At 40.1% G+C, this 13,447-nt stretch overlaps 1 protein-coding gene across 4 annotated transcripts in view; it reads left to right on the top strand.

Annotated features, from left to right (window-relative positions):
• BRAF (B-Raf proto-oncogene, serine/threonine kinase) overlaps positions 1-12,873 on the top strand; it is a 167,741-nt gene extending 154,868 nt beyond the window's left edge. For 2 of the 4 annotated variants that reach the window (XM_073621837.1, XM_073621840.1), the window contains 3 exons: positions 1,575-1,709; positions 4,787-4,940; positions 8,988-12,873. In XM_073621837.1, the coding sequence (XP_073477938.1) occupies positions 1,575-1,709; positions 4,787-4,940; positions 8,988-9,010 (312 nt within the window). In that variant the 3' untranslated portion in view covers positions 9,011-12,873. Of the gene's footprint in view, positions 1-1,574; positions 1,710-4,786; positions 5,178-8,987 lie in introns of those variants that run through there. The other 2 variants (XM_073621838.1, XM_073621836.1) reach the window with 2 other exon arrangements.
• Positions 12,874-13,447: the final 574 nt, after the last annotated feature.

Consider the following 13,447-nt stretch of genomic DNA (forward strand, 5'->3'; position numbering starts at 1 on the left):
TATGTTAAAAATAGGCATGCCTTCAAGGGCCACACTACAGACTTTATGGACTGTATAGAGTCATTTATTTTGCAATTATTATCGTCATTTTTTTCCCATTGTTTTTTGTATTCTAAAGTGTATTATAGTCGGGTGGATCTCCACCAAGTAGATGCAAGCGCCAACTTTTTTTCCTACTGTTTGGGGGGGGGGGGGGGGGGGGTTAGAAACCTCACCCCTCACTGGGTAAGCAAAGAAAAATACCCAGTACTTCTGGGTATGAGGGAACATGTGACTTACTCCTCCCCTTCCTCCCATATAACCGTGCTAATGTCTGGTATTGTGACCCAGTGCTATTTGTTCATTGAAAGCTTTACCTCTTGACTTGAGCTTACACAGGTAAGGCAAGTTTTAATGTGATTGTAAACATTCAAATTCTCTTTGTTTTTAATTAAACATTTTATACTTGCCCATTCTGTGCAATGGTTTTGCACAGAGCAGCCCTGATCCTTCTCTTCTTGGGTTCCCCGCCAGCACTCCTGGGTCATCCTGCATTCCGATTGTCCCCAGAGCAAGCTGCTTGCTATGGGGGCACTCCAATCCCCAGCTGGACTGAGTGCGTCTATTGACACACACAGTGTGGCTCAGCCCCACCCCCAGCTCCCTCTTCACAGGTTTTTGTTTGACAGCACCTGCTGCTGCATCTGAGTCCTGTGAGGAGGGAATGCACGAAGGTGTAAAAAACCTTCAGCCTGTAAAACCAGAAAGTCCAAATGCAGCTTTTACATACCCTTGTTTTCTGGTGTCTGGCGACATAACAGATCCTTCTCGTCCTCCTGGAGTGGACAAATACTAAATGCTGTTGAAAGCAACACCATGTAATGACCTGGCAATGCCCACTGCAGCATTCTCCTGGGAGGCCAGGTAAGGGGGAAAAGCCCTGATGCCCTGGGCTCACAGGAAGTGGGTTGAGCGATGCAAAACGTTATTCAACTCGGAAGACGAGCGTATGGAATGGATCAGACTGTGAGAGCAGCTTCGTAGGGGAGGTGAGTAAAGAAAACAAAATGGCTTATCTTTATTCTTACAGGCTGCCCGGGGTTGATTTTTATCTTTTATATGACAATGCTAGAGTAGGGCTATAAGCAGCTGCAGGGACAGCCATAAATTGTACCTGTTGATTTGCCCCAAATGGTCACATTATCTGTAGTTGAGTGGCTATAGGCGGCTGTTATGTATGTGCAAGTCTTGAAAATTCCCAGTAAAATTTCAGCTTGATCCTACTTCTACGCCTGTTATTGTGATGGCTTTACTGACCAATAGAAAGGCTGAGGAGGTGAAGGTGGGGTCATGCTCAACCCCTACAGTTAAGAACTTCAGCTGCCCTTGTTTTTGGATTTACTGAGTTTTTTGACATGTGGTATTCACTAAAGCTGCCACCTGCTTATCTTTTGATTTCAGCATGTCCTGGGTTTAAATTTTTAAGTTTGAATTTCTAGGTCTGAATCGAATAGAAGTTTTTTATCGTGACATTGCATGCTTATAACATTTTACTGTTCTGTTCCTCAAAGCTTTTTTTCTCCTAATCTTGCCAGATCATATTTATGGTCGGCCGAGGTTATCTGTCTCCGGACTTTAGCAAAGTTCGGAGTAACTGTCCCAAAGCGATGAAGAGGTTAATGGCGGACTGTCTTAAGAAAAAGAGGGATGAGCGGCCCCTGTTTCCACAGGTAAAGTAACTTCAGCTGGAACTGAAATTAACTGGAAAGAGCTTTCAGACAGTGGAAGTGTCCAGAGTCTTGAGTGAAAGCAATTTAATTTTATCCTATTCTGTAGTCTACAGAAAACTTTTAAGCAACCTGTTGAACTGCAGATCCAGTAAGGCCCTGCTCAATCCTTGCAGAAAAAGATTTCTTAAGTTGGCTAGAGGTTTTTTTTCTTCTACTCATTTGTTTCAGGAAACAGGTGCAAGCTACCCCTTGTCTTCAAAAACCTACTATAAAAGCATGATTTGGGGAGGGAAGATCAATTGATGTGGGAGGCTGAGTCTAATGTTTAGCTTAACTTTAATTGCATTTATTGCTCAGTTGTTCAAGAAGTGGTTCATTTAACTGGACACTTTTACCCCCTTCCTTACAAGGCCAATTTTCAGATTTCAGCGTTGTCACACTTTGAATGACCATTACTCAGTCATGCAACACTGTACCCAAATTAAATTTGTATCAATTTTTGAGTTAGAGGGAGCTTTCTTTTGGTGGTATTTAACCACCACTGTTTTTTTTTATATTTTGCTATATAAATGAAAAAAATACCAAAAATTAGCTGTAACCAATCCAGATCACACAGTAGTAAGCAAGGCATTGTAAATGACAGCCTTGCTTACCACTGTAACTGATCTCCATGATTGGTCACAGTGATCACATGGCACCAGGGCCATGATCAGTAATCCGCTGTGTTCGGAGAAAACATATCAGATGTTTAAATTTGAGAAAATTTACCATTTAAAGAAAAAAAATTGGTTAATTTTGAAATTAAGGGCAGCAACACATCTCAAAAAAGTTGGTAAAGGTAAAAAAAATTGTGGCAAAGTAAGTGGTACGAACAAGGAACAGCTGAAAGAACATTTTGCAACTTATTAGGTTAGTTAGCAATAGGTCAGTAACATGATTGGGTATAAAAAGAGCATCTTAGAAAGTCAGAGTGTCTCAGAAATTTAAGATTGGTGAACCTCTACCTATCTGTGAAAAGCTGCGTCTAGAAATTGTCGAACAATTTTGGAATAATGTTCTGCAATGACTTTTTAAATATGACCTCATCTACAGTACATAACATCATCCGAAGATTCAGAGAATCTAGAGAAATCTCTGTACACAAGGAACAAGGCTGAAATGCAATATTGGATGTCTGTGATCTTCGGGCCCTCAGATGGCACTGCATTAAAAACAGGCATAATTCTGTGATGGACATCACTGCATGGACTCAGGAATAACTTCCAAAAATCATTGTCTGTGAACACAGTTGGCTGTGCCCATAAAGCTCTATTATGCAAAGAAGTCATATCTGAACACGATCCAGAAATGCTGCCGTCTTTTCTGGGCCAAAGCTCATTTAAAATGGTCTGTTGCGAAGTGGAAAACTGTTCTATGGTCAGACAAATCAAAGTTTGATATTCTTTTTTGGCAACCATGGACACTGCGTTTTCCGGACTAAAGAGGAGAGGGACCTTCTGGCCTGTTATCGGAGCTCAGTTCAAAAGCCTGCATCTCTGATGGTATGAGGGTACATTAGTGTGTATATAATTTGGCAGCTTGCACATCTGAAAAGGCACTATCAGTGCTGAAAGATGTATCCCAGTTTTAGAGCAGCTTATGCTCCCATCCAGACAACATATTTGTCATGGAAGGCCTTGCATATTTCAGCACGACAAAGCTAAACCACATCTATGACAACAACATGGCTCTATAGTAGAAGAGTCCGTGTGCTTAACTGGCCTTCCATGAAAAAAATACATAGAAGTCCCTGGACAAGTGAGCAGTTTGTATCCTCTTATCAAGCAAGAATGGGACAACATTCCTCTCCCAAAACTCCAGCAACTTGGTCTCCCAGACATTTACAGAGTGTTAAAAGAAGGGATGCTGTAATGCGGTAAACGTGACCCTGTCCCAACTTTTTTTTAGGACGCGTTGCTACCATCGATTTAAAAATTACCTTATTTTTTCTCAAAATGGTACATTTTCTCAGTTTAAACATTTGATATGTTTTCTGTTTTCTATTGTGAAAAAAAAGTATGGGGTTTATGAGATTTGCAAATCATTGCAGTTTAGATTTATTTCGATTTTTACACAGCATCCTAAGTTTTTGGGGTTTTTTTTGGAATTGGGGTTGTACAACCTAATCGGTAAAATATCATATACATTTTACAATGTTCATGTTATTTCAAAAGTCATGTTCAATATTTTTAAAACTGCAGTTTTCATTAAAATAACACCTGGTAATCCTGCCATTAAAGGTATAATTAAAGGCAAAACCTTTTTTTTGTTTTGTTTTGGATAGAGTGAAGATGGATTTAAACACCTGTCAGTTTTTTTTATTTCTGTCTGTGCCCCCGTTCAGGAGATTTTTCCGCTTTTATCATTGAAAGTAAAAGATTCCCAAATTTTGGATTGTCCTCAGGAAAGTAATAGAGGGAAAATCTTCCAATGGGGAAACTAGTTCTGGTGACCTGGGGGTCCCCAAGGAATTCCCTTAATTTGCACGGATTTCATCTCACTTCCTGTTTGGCTATGGGACAGGAAGTAAAGGCAAATCTGCCCAATGGGACACAGACAGCGAAAAAGAAACCTGACAAGTTATAACCCTCCCTTACTCCAAAATGGAAAAAAAAAATGTTGCCTATAGTTCTACTTTCAGATTGTTGTGCGGGCATTTCCTGTTATAAGGTGACAACATCACACGGAGAATAGAAGTGGCTATTTCAACACAAATTCGCAGGCATGGTGCACTATTGTCCTTGTCAGAAAATCTACCACACAGCTATCATTGAAGTGCATGTAGACAAAAAGTGGCTTCAAATAGGCTGCTGGAGATCAGCAGCACTGAGATGTAATACAGGTTAAAAAAAGTACTTTACTAAACTAAAAGAAAATGGTAATTGTTTGATACACAATGCTTTAGCAAAGTGTTGCTCTGTTATGTGTTTTTTTTTTTGGGGGGGGGGGGGGTCTGCTTAAAAGGAGAAACCTGCATCATTGATATTTTCCTATTAGCTGTCTTGCACAAATCGACAAACTTTGTCTCTCTTCATTAGATTCTTGCCTCCATTGAACTCCTGGCCCGGTCATTGCCAAAAATTCACCGCAGTGCATCTGAGCCATCGTTAAATCGAGCCGGCTTCCAGACAGAAGACTTCAGTCTGTACGCTTGTGCTTCTCCGAAAACGCCCATCCAGGGTGGCGGTTATGGTGGGTTCGAGAATCACGGCTTGCTCAGCTGAGCTCCCCCCCCCCCGTTCCAGATACTAGTGCCCCTGCTGGCAGGAGTCTGTAAATGTCTGCGTGATGCTTCATTGTACACACCACGCACCAATAGCTGTATAGTCTGTCTTTGTAAATATTCCATTAATTATTTGTATATACACTTCTGAAGTGCTGGCTGCCTTCAGTTTTATTGTATTTAGATTATTCAGGTGTCTAATGGTAATGAATAAAAGAAATAAAAATAAAAATGACTTGTCCCTTCAGTAGGTTTAGTTGACTTGCATACCTCGTCGCATCTCATCCACGACATTTTTATTCCAAATGAAAATTTGCAAGGGAACCTGTCTAGGGTAGATAAACTGGACTAGGTGCATTTGCAAACTTGTTTTCCTAGCTGTACAGGAGAGGACGCAGGCTTGTGAACCACTTGCTTACTGGGCACTTAGACACTCTTCCTGCCCAGACCAATTTTCAGCTTTTAGCTCTCTCACACTTTGAATGATAGTTGCGCTCTCATGCAACGCTTTACCCTAATGAAATTTTTATCATTTTTTTTTTTCACACACAGAGCTTTTTTTGGTGGCATTTAATCACTGTTAAAAAAAAAAAAAGAAGAAAAAAAAAATACAATTTTGTAAAAAAAAAAAAAGTTTCATAGTTTATTATAAAATTTTAATTATTTGTAATTTTTCTCCTTCATTGATGTGCGCTGATGAGGCTGCACTGATGAGGAAGCGCTGATCACTGATGGGTGGCACTGGTAGGTGACACTGATAGGCAGCACTGATCAGTGGCACTGGTAGGTACTGATGGGTGGCACTGGTGGGCACGGATGAGGCAGCCGCAGCTCTGTGCTATGTCCCTCAGACAGAAGCGGGTGAATCAGCTTTTTTGTTCACTCATGCTAACAGCGTGAGGAGGAAAAAAAAAAGATTACCGATCTTCTGTTTACGTCACGTGATCAGCTGTCATTGGCTGACAGCTGATCACGTGGTAAGGGGCCGGGACCGGCCTCTTACTCCGATCTGTGATCATCCGAGTCTCAGATTTGGAGATCACTGAGCTCGCTGCAGGAGCACAGGCAGCTCACGCATGGGAGGATGTCATGACGGCCTCCGGCAATTAAGGCCTGCGCTGTAGCCGTCATTCGGCTATAGCACTGGCGCGAGGTGGTTAATCATTATGACTGAGTTACCTGCATCTACCTTCATGTAATTAGACACTGGTAAAAAGATATATATCTATATCTATCTATCTATCTAGAGATAGATAGATATATTCATCTATCTATCTCCCACTCCCAGCTACGCTTCTTTTTTTTTTTTTTTTTTTTTATTCCAAGGTATTTTTTCTTTTAGTCGAATGCACCATAGTCATTGTTGCTCCTCCATACAGCTTCTGGATCAGTTGATTCTTCAGCAGAGCCTTGGGGTGGACCATACCTGGACCCCACCGACTTGTAATTTTGCTTTTTTGCACTGGACCGTGCTGTGGGCACTCCCCTTGGTGCGTAGTACAATTCTTAGAGTTGGCCACAAGATGCTTTACAGTTTCAGGTTCCTCCTGGAGCAGAGCCCTGTCCCTGAAGACCCCTGTGGGGGTATGCCCGTCCTGGAGGGTGGAGCCCTCACACTAATGCATGAATGGATTGGCATATACACTTCGCCAAATCTCCAGGGTGAGTTTTCTCTCAATCCACATGAGCAAGATTCCTGGTGCTTAAAGTATAAGGGCAAATTTTTCTTTAGTTTTGGATAGAGTGGAGATGGATTAGAACCCCTGTCAGTTTTTTTTATTTCTGTCTGTCCCCCCATTAGGGAGATTCGCTATCCATTTGTTCTGTTTACTAAGTGAAAGTAAAGGAAAATCTCAACTTTTTGGGTTGTCCCAAGAGGGGAAATCTTCTAATGGAGACACTAGTTCTGGTGAAAGATTCCCTTAATTTGGAGGGATTTCCTCCCAATTCCTGTTTTAGTTATGGGAAGTGAAGGTTAATCTCCCCATTGGGACAAAGGGCAAAAAAAAACATTACAAGGGTTATAACCCTCCCTTACTTTATCCAAAATGGGGAAAAAAATATTCTATAGTTCTACTTTAAATGCTGGTCAGCTGAGCCCCCATGTAAGAAATACCTTGAGCGATTATCCTTTAAAGTGGAACTCCAGGCGTTTCCTAAATATTCTTAAACTTGTTCCCACCCCCATTGTATCTCCATTTTTTACTACCCTGTGAAAAGATGTGAATACTTACCTGATCTGAGGGTGCTCTGGTCTGATCACTTACGGCGGCTTCTGGGGAGGGACAGCTGACATTGTTGGCAAACAAAAAAATTGAGGTTAGCTGCAATTAGGAGGGGGTTATATAGGGGGATATCGCTGCAAACTCACCTGAAGGTAGTTGCACATAACCCAGTAGTAATGGTTAAAGAGCCTGTGTCCTGTCCTGTCCTGTCCTGTACTGTACTCTACAAAATGAAATTCACCCAGAGGCATCACCCATATCCTTGCTTCTAAATGTAAGAGCAAGCATGCAAATGGGGATTTCCAGCTTCACTGGCTGCATATTTGTTTCAGGTCAGTGACCCACTAAGGCTACTTTCACAGAAAAGCTGAAAACCACCTCCCATTCATTGCCATGTGTCTGTTCACACTGGGGCGGTGAGCTTGCGGGACGTTACGAAAAGTCCTGTAAGCAGCATCTTTGGGGTGGTTTGGGAGCGCTGTAAATGGCGCTCCCAAAACGCCCTACCCATTGCAGTGAATGGGCAACGCTTCCAAAGCACCTGAAAAACTGGACTATTTACCTTTTTCACCCAAAAAAAAAAAAAGCTGCAAAAATAAGCGGCGCTTTAGTGCTAACGGCCAGACGCTGCCAGTGTGAAAGGGGTCTAAGCAGTTAAGTGATATCTAAACCTTAGAACACCTATGTAATATATTGCAGCTTATCAGTCCTTAAATGTTTTCGTTTTCTTTTTTTTTTTTCAAGCCAAGTACATTTTTCTGCAAATATAAAAAAATACCTGTTGATCCTACCAGAAATACAGTGTCCAGTGTTATTAACCTTCCAGCTATCTTCTGTAAACTACAAAACCCTACCTCCCTATACCCTATGAAAGCAACCCAAGGTGACAATGCTGCATGTGGTCAACCTAGGCAAAGCTGTGCTACTGGCAAGATCACCACGTGAAAAAAAAAAAGAAAGGTAAAATAGGCAAATAAAGCAGCCACCACATCTAAGGACTGGTAAGCTGCAATATATAATGTATGTTTTTGGGTTAATATACCCTTCAAAATAATTTTAAATAGAGAAAGGATAATGAAGGTGTTTATTGTTTCTGGGTCTCCACTGTCACATGAGCGAGTAATTTAGAGGAAATGCAAAGTGTTACATTTGTCACAAGAAGAGGAAGTGTGGTCATGCCTTCCAGTAGGGGTATCTGTTTCTGTGACAACTAAGAAGGGATTTCCTCTCCCTTTCTGTTGAGTCTCAGGGACAAGGAGTGCAGAAGAAATCTTATAGGGTCACAGGCAGCAATCTGATAGACATCTAGCCCACAATCTACTATTTATTTAATCACTGACATGCTGTAATTGACTGTTTCCGTTGCTCCCTTGACTCATTATTGCACACTTGCTCCTTAAAGTCTTTTACAAAATATTGATGTAATAATGATGACCGATCTGCATTGGTGCTGTTTTTAAATGCCTAGAGCTCACCTTTAAATACTGACTGTTTATAGGGTACAGAGCTAAAACATTTAAAGTAAAGAGAAACTGTTTTTAAAAACTGCTCTGCCATTGCAAGGGTAGACCAACTACTGTATATTGTTTGTGTTCATTTGCAATTTACAATTCATTCACAATCCTAATCACCCGTCTTTTGGAGATCTTTACATTTTGTACATGTTTGTATGTTCTTCATCTCTGTTGTACATCCTTCCATCACTAACCTGTCTATAACTTTCTATTTAATACTTCTCAGACTTGCATCTTCTTTTAATAAACTTGTGATTCTTTTGTACTCCCTCTGCAGGAGAATTTACAGCCTTCAAGTAACTGCACAGTCACCACAAGCACCTCTGTTACTACTTTAAGTCTCGTGTTCCTCTAGTTTCTTAGCACTGGGACTACATACAAAAAAAAAAGCAGATAAAACACCCATATTAAAAGCGAGCAGCATGAACCATCAATGAAACAAAAGGGGTAGAGGGTTGGAGAGGGACCAGCAGAAACTTCTGTACACCCCTACCAGTGTACACACAGCAGAGGAGAGGCGTGGCCTTGAGAACGAGAAGGCGGATCTTCTTCACTGCAGAGACTGTGTTTTCTGACTCTTAAGATACTAACACTGGGGCCTTCGTGATCTCTCTGGATTCTGCTCCAATCATAACAGGACTGTCTGCTTAAATTATTTCGATCTTTGGAAAATAAAATGCTGGATCTCCTTAGCCCCCACCATTACATCTTACTTTCATGTCCATTTTTCTCCTATTTTAAGGAGTAAAGTAACGCAAGGAGCAAACCTGGGGATTGGAGTGTAGTAACCCATAGCAACTGTATCTGTTTTCCATTAGACAGATCTCTAAAAGCCGAACTCTGGTTTGAGCGCTTTGCTTTTTATCTTATTGGACAGCAGTGCTGACCACTCGGGAATGACTTTGTCTATTGTCAGACAGTGTGCATCTGAAAATGTAATAGGTCTTAGGTAATTGGGTACATTATAAAGGGTAAATCCATTTAAAATCAATTACTTTAGTCCATAGTATGGAGTGTTATGTCCCCAGGTTCCCTCTTCCCTCCTCAACCAGAGCCTACCCCAGGAGTTATGGTTTTATACCAACCCTGCTGGATTCTTCACAGGAATAGACAGTAATCTGGCTATTCTAGCTATTGCATAGCATGACCATAAAATAAATAAGGTGCGACAGACCATAGTTTGAGTGCAGTCCAGATCTCTTGGGGGAGAGGACATTCTATTTCACCACAGTCACTAGACACTGTTAGATGCTGGTGGATTCGCAGCCCAGATTCCTCTGATCATACCCTTTAACAATTAATTAAATTGAATAATATTAGTATCTGTATAAGGAGAATAATGGCATTTATAGAGAGGAGATTAACTTTGCCTGAGTTGGTTGCTATTGCTCTGATCAAAGATCACTGTGGATGCGCCAACCTTGCTCAACCCATCCTAGGCAAGCACTGACTTTGTCTGTGGCTAGTCTTAAGCTGGGTACACGCTATTTAAATTTCATGTGGCTCTTGAGGTACCCAAATTCACTACATGTATGGTGCTTTTTGCCACCTCCAATGAGATGCTGCTGTCAGATTGCAATAGTCACATTGGAAAATGCTTCCATCAGTGCTGTATAGTGTGGATGGGAGAATTTGTTAGATTATTTTCATTCAGCCTGCAGGTTGTGTGTGTACCCATCTTTAAGTTTGTTTAATAATGCATCCTCTATATTTGAAGGTAATTTATGAAAAGCCGAGTTAGGTCAATTGTTTCATTTTACCAATGCAAAGAACGAGAGATTAAACTTGATTAGTTTCTGTGAGCAGGGATCATTTCTCCATTTCCTTGAGAAAATCTTTGCAATAGATCGGCATGATCATTCACTTGGGATGTGGGTGACTTTTTTCTGTCAACCTTGTACAGAATTCCTCTGTATGCAGACAGAAGCTGGAAGTGTATTTCAGAGCAACCAAAAATCCAAACCTATCAATTGAATTTTATAAATGCATAATAAAGGCAAAGGGAGAAATCGCTAGAAATTGGAAAAAAAAAATGCAGTTTTTCGGTTATGCTGGTCATGGAATCGTGGTTGTGAATTGGAAGCAATTCAGCTTGCTTATTTATTCCAGTAGTAAATTTGAAAGTCTTACCCATAGCCAACTGCTATTGTGTTTTTATTTAAAAGATAAAAATACAAGACCGTTTGTGAAAATTGGAGAGGATAAAAAGAGGGGTTCTATCACAAACAAGCCCAACCCATCCTCAATGGCCTTCTCCAAACTGTAATATTGAAAACAAGATATGAAGCGGCACACAAAATAAAAACTTGAAGGCACCCAAAAATATCTGTGAGCTGGTAAACTCACCTGTCTTTATTTTCTTAAAGACCCTGATGGCAATGTAGCTTACCAGCTGTTTCCTGACTATTGGCCATTCCAGAGCAAAATGTTTGTGATCCCAATGGTGGATTATCTGTAGTGAAAAATGATTTGATATAAAAAATGCAACATCGAAGAGGTGACACTCTTGTGATGGGCTCAGTGGAGGAGATAGTTGTGAATCAAGAAGGGAAGGTTATGAGGGGGGTTCCCAAGAATTTAGACATTTTAGAGAGTTGTATAACTTGTCAGTGTCCATCCAGCACTGGAATTTTGAGTTTTGGGTAGACCTACGCTAAAATTAGTTATTTAAGAAGACAAAATCTGAGCAAAGATATTAATTAAGAATATACCTTCCATTTAAGTGAATTATGTGAAAAATAGTTGGAATGGGCCATGGAAGTTGAAGTATAATCAAGTCAAGAGCAAAGACACGTCAATATAAAAAAAATCACTTATGTGTATTCATGCTTATACATTTTAATATTTTTAAAGTTGCACAAAATCATCTTTTAAAATTGTCTACTCCCCGTTTAAGATGCAGCCTTGGAGGATGTCAATCTGCAGAGGCTCAAGTTGGTATCATGTGATGTAGTTCCATGACACTGGAAGGAGATTTGTCCTGCAAAGTAGTCATAACGGAAGGTGGTTCTGTGCTGTCATTCAGCCTCTGTGGGCAGGGAGAAAGCGGGAGATAATGCTTGAGGGTTCCACCCAACCGCGGTGACACCGAAAGTGTTAGAATCTTTTTATAGAGGTACCACCACTACAGCCTGTAGAAATTGTTAGCCAGATCATAACTAAGATTTGGTGACCAGTGTATCAATAATGCTGACTGTAAAGCAATAATATAAAAAGTAAGGCACACTGATTAGTAATAGGGATTGCTACAGCTGAAAAAAAACCCTGGCTTCCAATTAAATTTCTGCTAAAAGTTTCATAATTTTTGTCCCCTTTTTTTTTTTTTTTTTTTGCTCGGTGCACTACTTAATATTGAAATGCTTCCACAGGACGCTTGAATTTAAAAAAAAAATCAATTTTCTTCATCCAGCCATTTAACAAGAATTTAATTTTTTTTAAGGAAGATTCTGCATTTTATTTATCTTTCCAGCTCTGTTTTGCTAATTTGGACTGTCCACTTCTACTCCTTCCCTACAGCTTGTCCCTTTTCTGTTAACTCTTTTTTTTTTTTTTTTTTTTTTTACTTCTATTGGATACAGTTGTGGACCTTCTATCCCACAAATCTCCTCTAGCATTTAATTCCTTTTGGTGAGGCCTTGCATGGACTAAATTGGACTTATTGTGTTTTCAGATTCAGCTCTTTAAACTCTTTACAGTGCATTTCCATATCATACAGAACGGATGGCTGGCTCCCGGAAAGAAAAAAAAATGGTTTACATTCCATGCTAGATAGTCACATTCATTGCATTATTCTTTATTTTTGATTTGACTCCAAGACTTCTGCTCTGCGTCTACAGACTGTTTGATGGAAAGAATGGTGTTTTTGTTATTGAATGCTCACAGCACTCGATGTGCAGGTACTACATTCGAGTTAAATGATGGCTCTGATAATGCAGGACATTGTGGATCTTTTGCATGAAAGTGTCTGAAGAATCAAAAGGTTCTTGTGGGATTGTGTTAACAGGGCAAATGTGTGATCTGCCCTAGCAACAGACAGTTCCTATATCTGCCCTGTATGTATACTATAAAATGGAAGCATTTTATATCTGCTATGACATTGGAGTAAAAGAGGTAGGTGATTAACTGAACAAGCCCAGAGTTGATCACATTGCCCTTTTGACATATTCAGACTTCAGTGTGTTTTCTTTGTTTTTTTTTTAATTTGTATAGTGTGATCAATTCCACTAGCCCATAAAGCAGAGGTTCATAAACGAACATACCACCAATAGATTGTCCAATATGACTCCATATTCCCTTCACCAGACTGTCAAAATCAGCAGTACTCCTATTGGGTACCAGTATGACTTCTAAAGATGTCCACAACTTGGTTTTACTTTACATAAGGATATCTATGAGCAGAACAGCTGAAAGATGATCATAATACTTTTATAAGAATGACAAATCGCAAATACACAGTCTAGCTACAGCTAGTGAGAGTATTGCTGTTAATTTTGTGCAATCAAACGATAGAACTGAGGTCCAGTTAATTAAAATGTTAATTGCGTGTCATTGACACATCTGGCTGATTTTTTTTTACTTTCAGGTTCAGTAATGAAGATAATCCCTTTTCAGTTTTTGTTATTCAGTCCCATACCCCTGATTTAAGAATCCCTATGATAAAAGATATAGATTAATTCCATCAGTCTCCATCTCAGAGTAGATAAAATATTTCCCTACCATGGTCTTTTGACTTGTAAG

The sequence above is a fragment of the Aquarana catesbeiana genome, linkage group LG03, assembly GCF_042186555.1.
Source record: "Aquarana catesbeiana isolate 2022-GZ linkage group LG03, ASM4218655v1, whole genome shotgun sequence".
Classification (NCBI taxonomy): domain Eukaryota; kingdom Metazoa; phylum Chordata; class Amphibia; order Anura; family Ranidae; genus Aquarana; species Aquarana catesbeiana.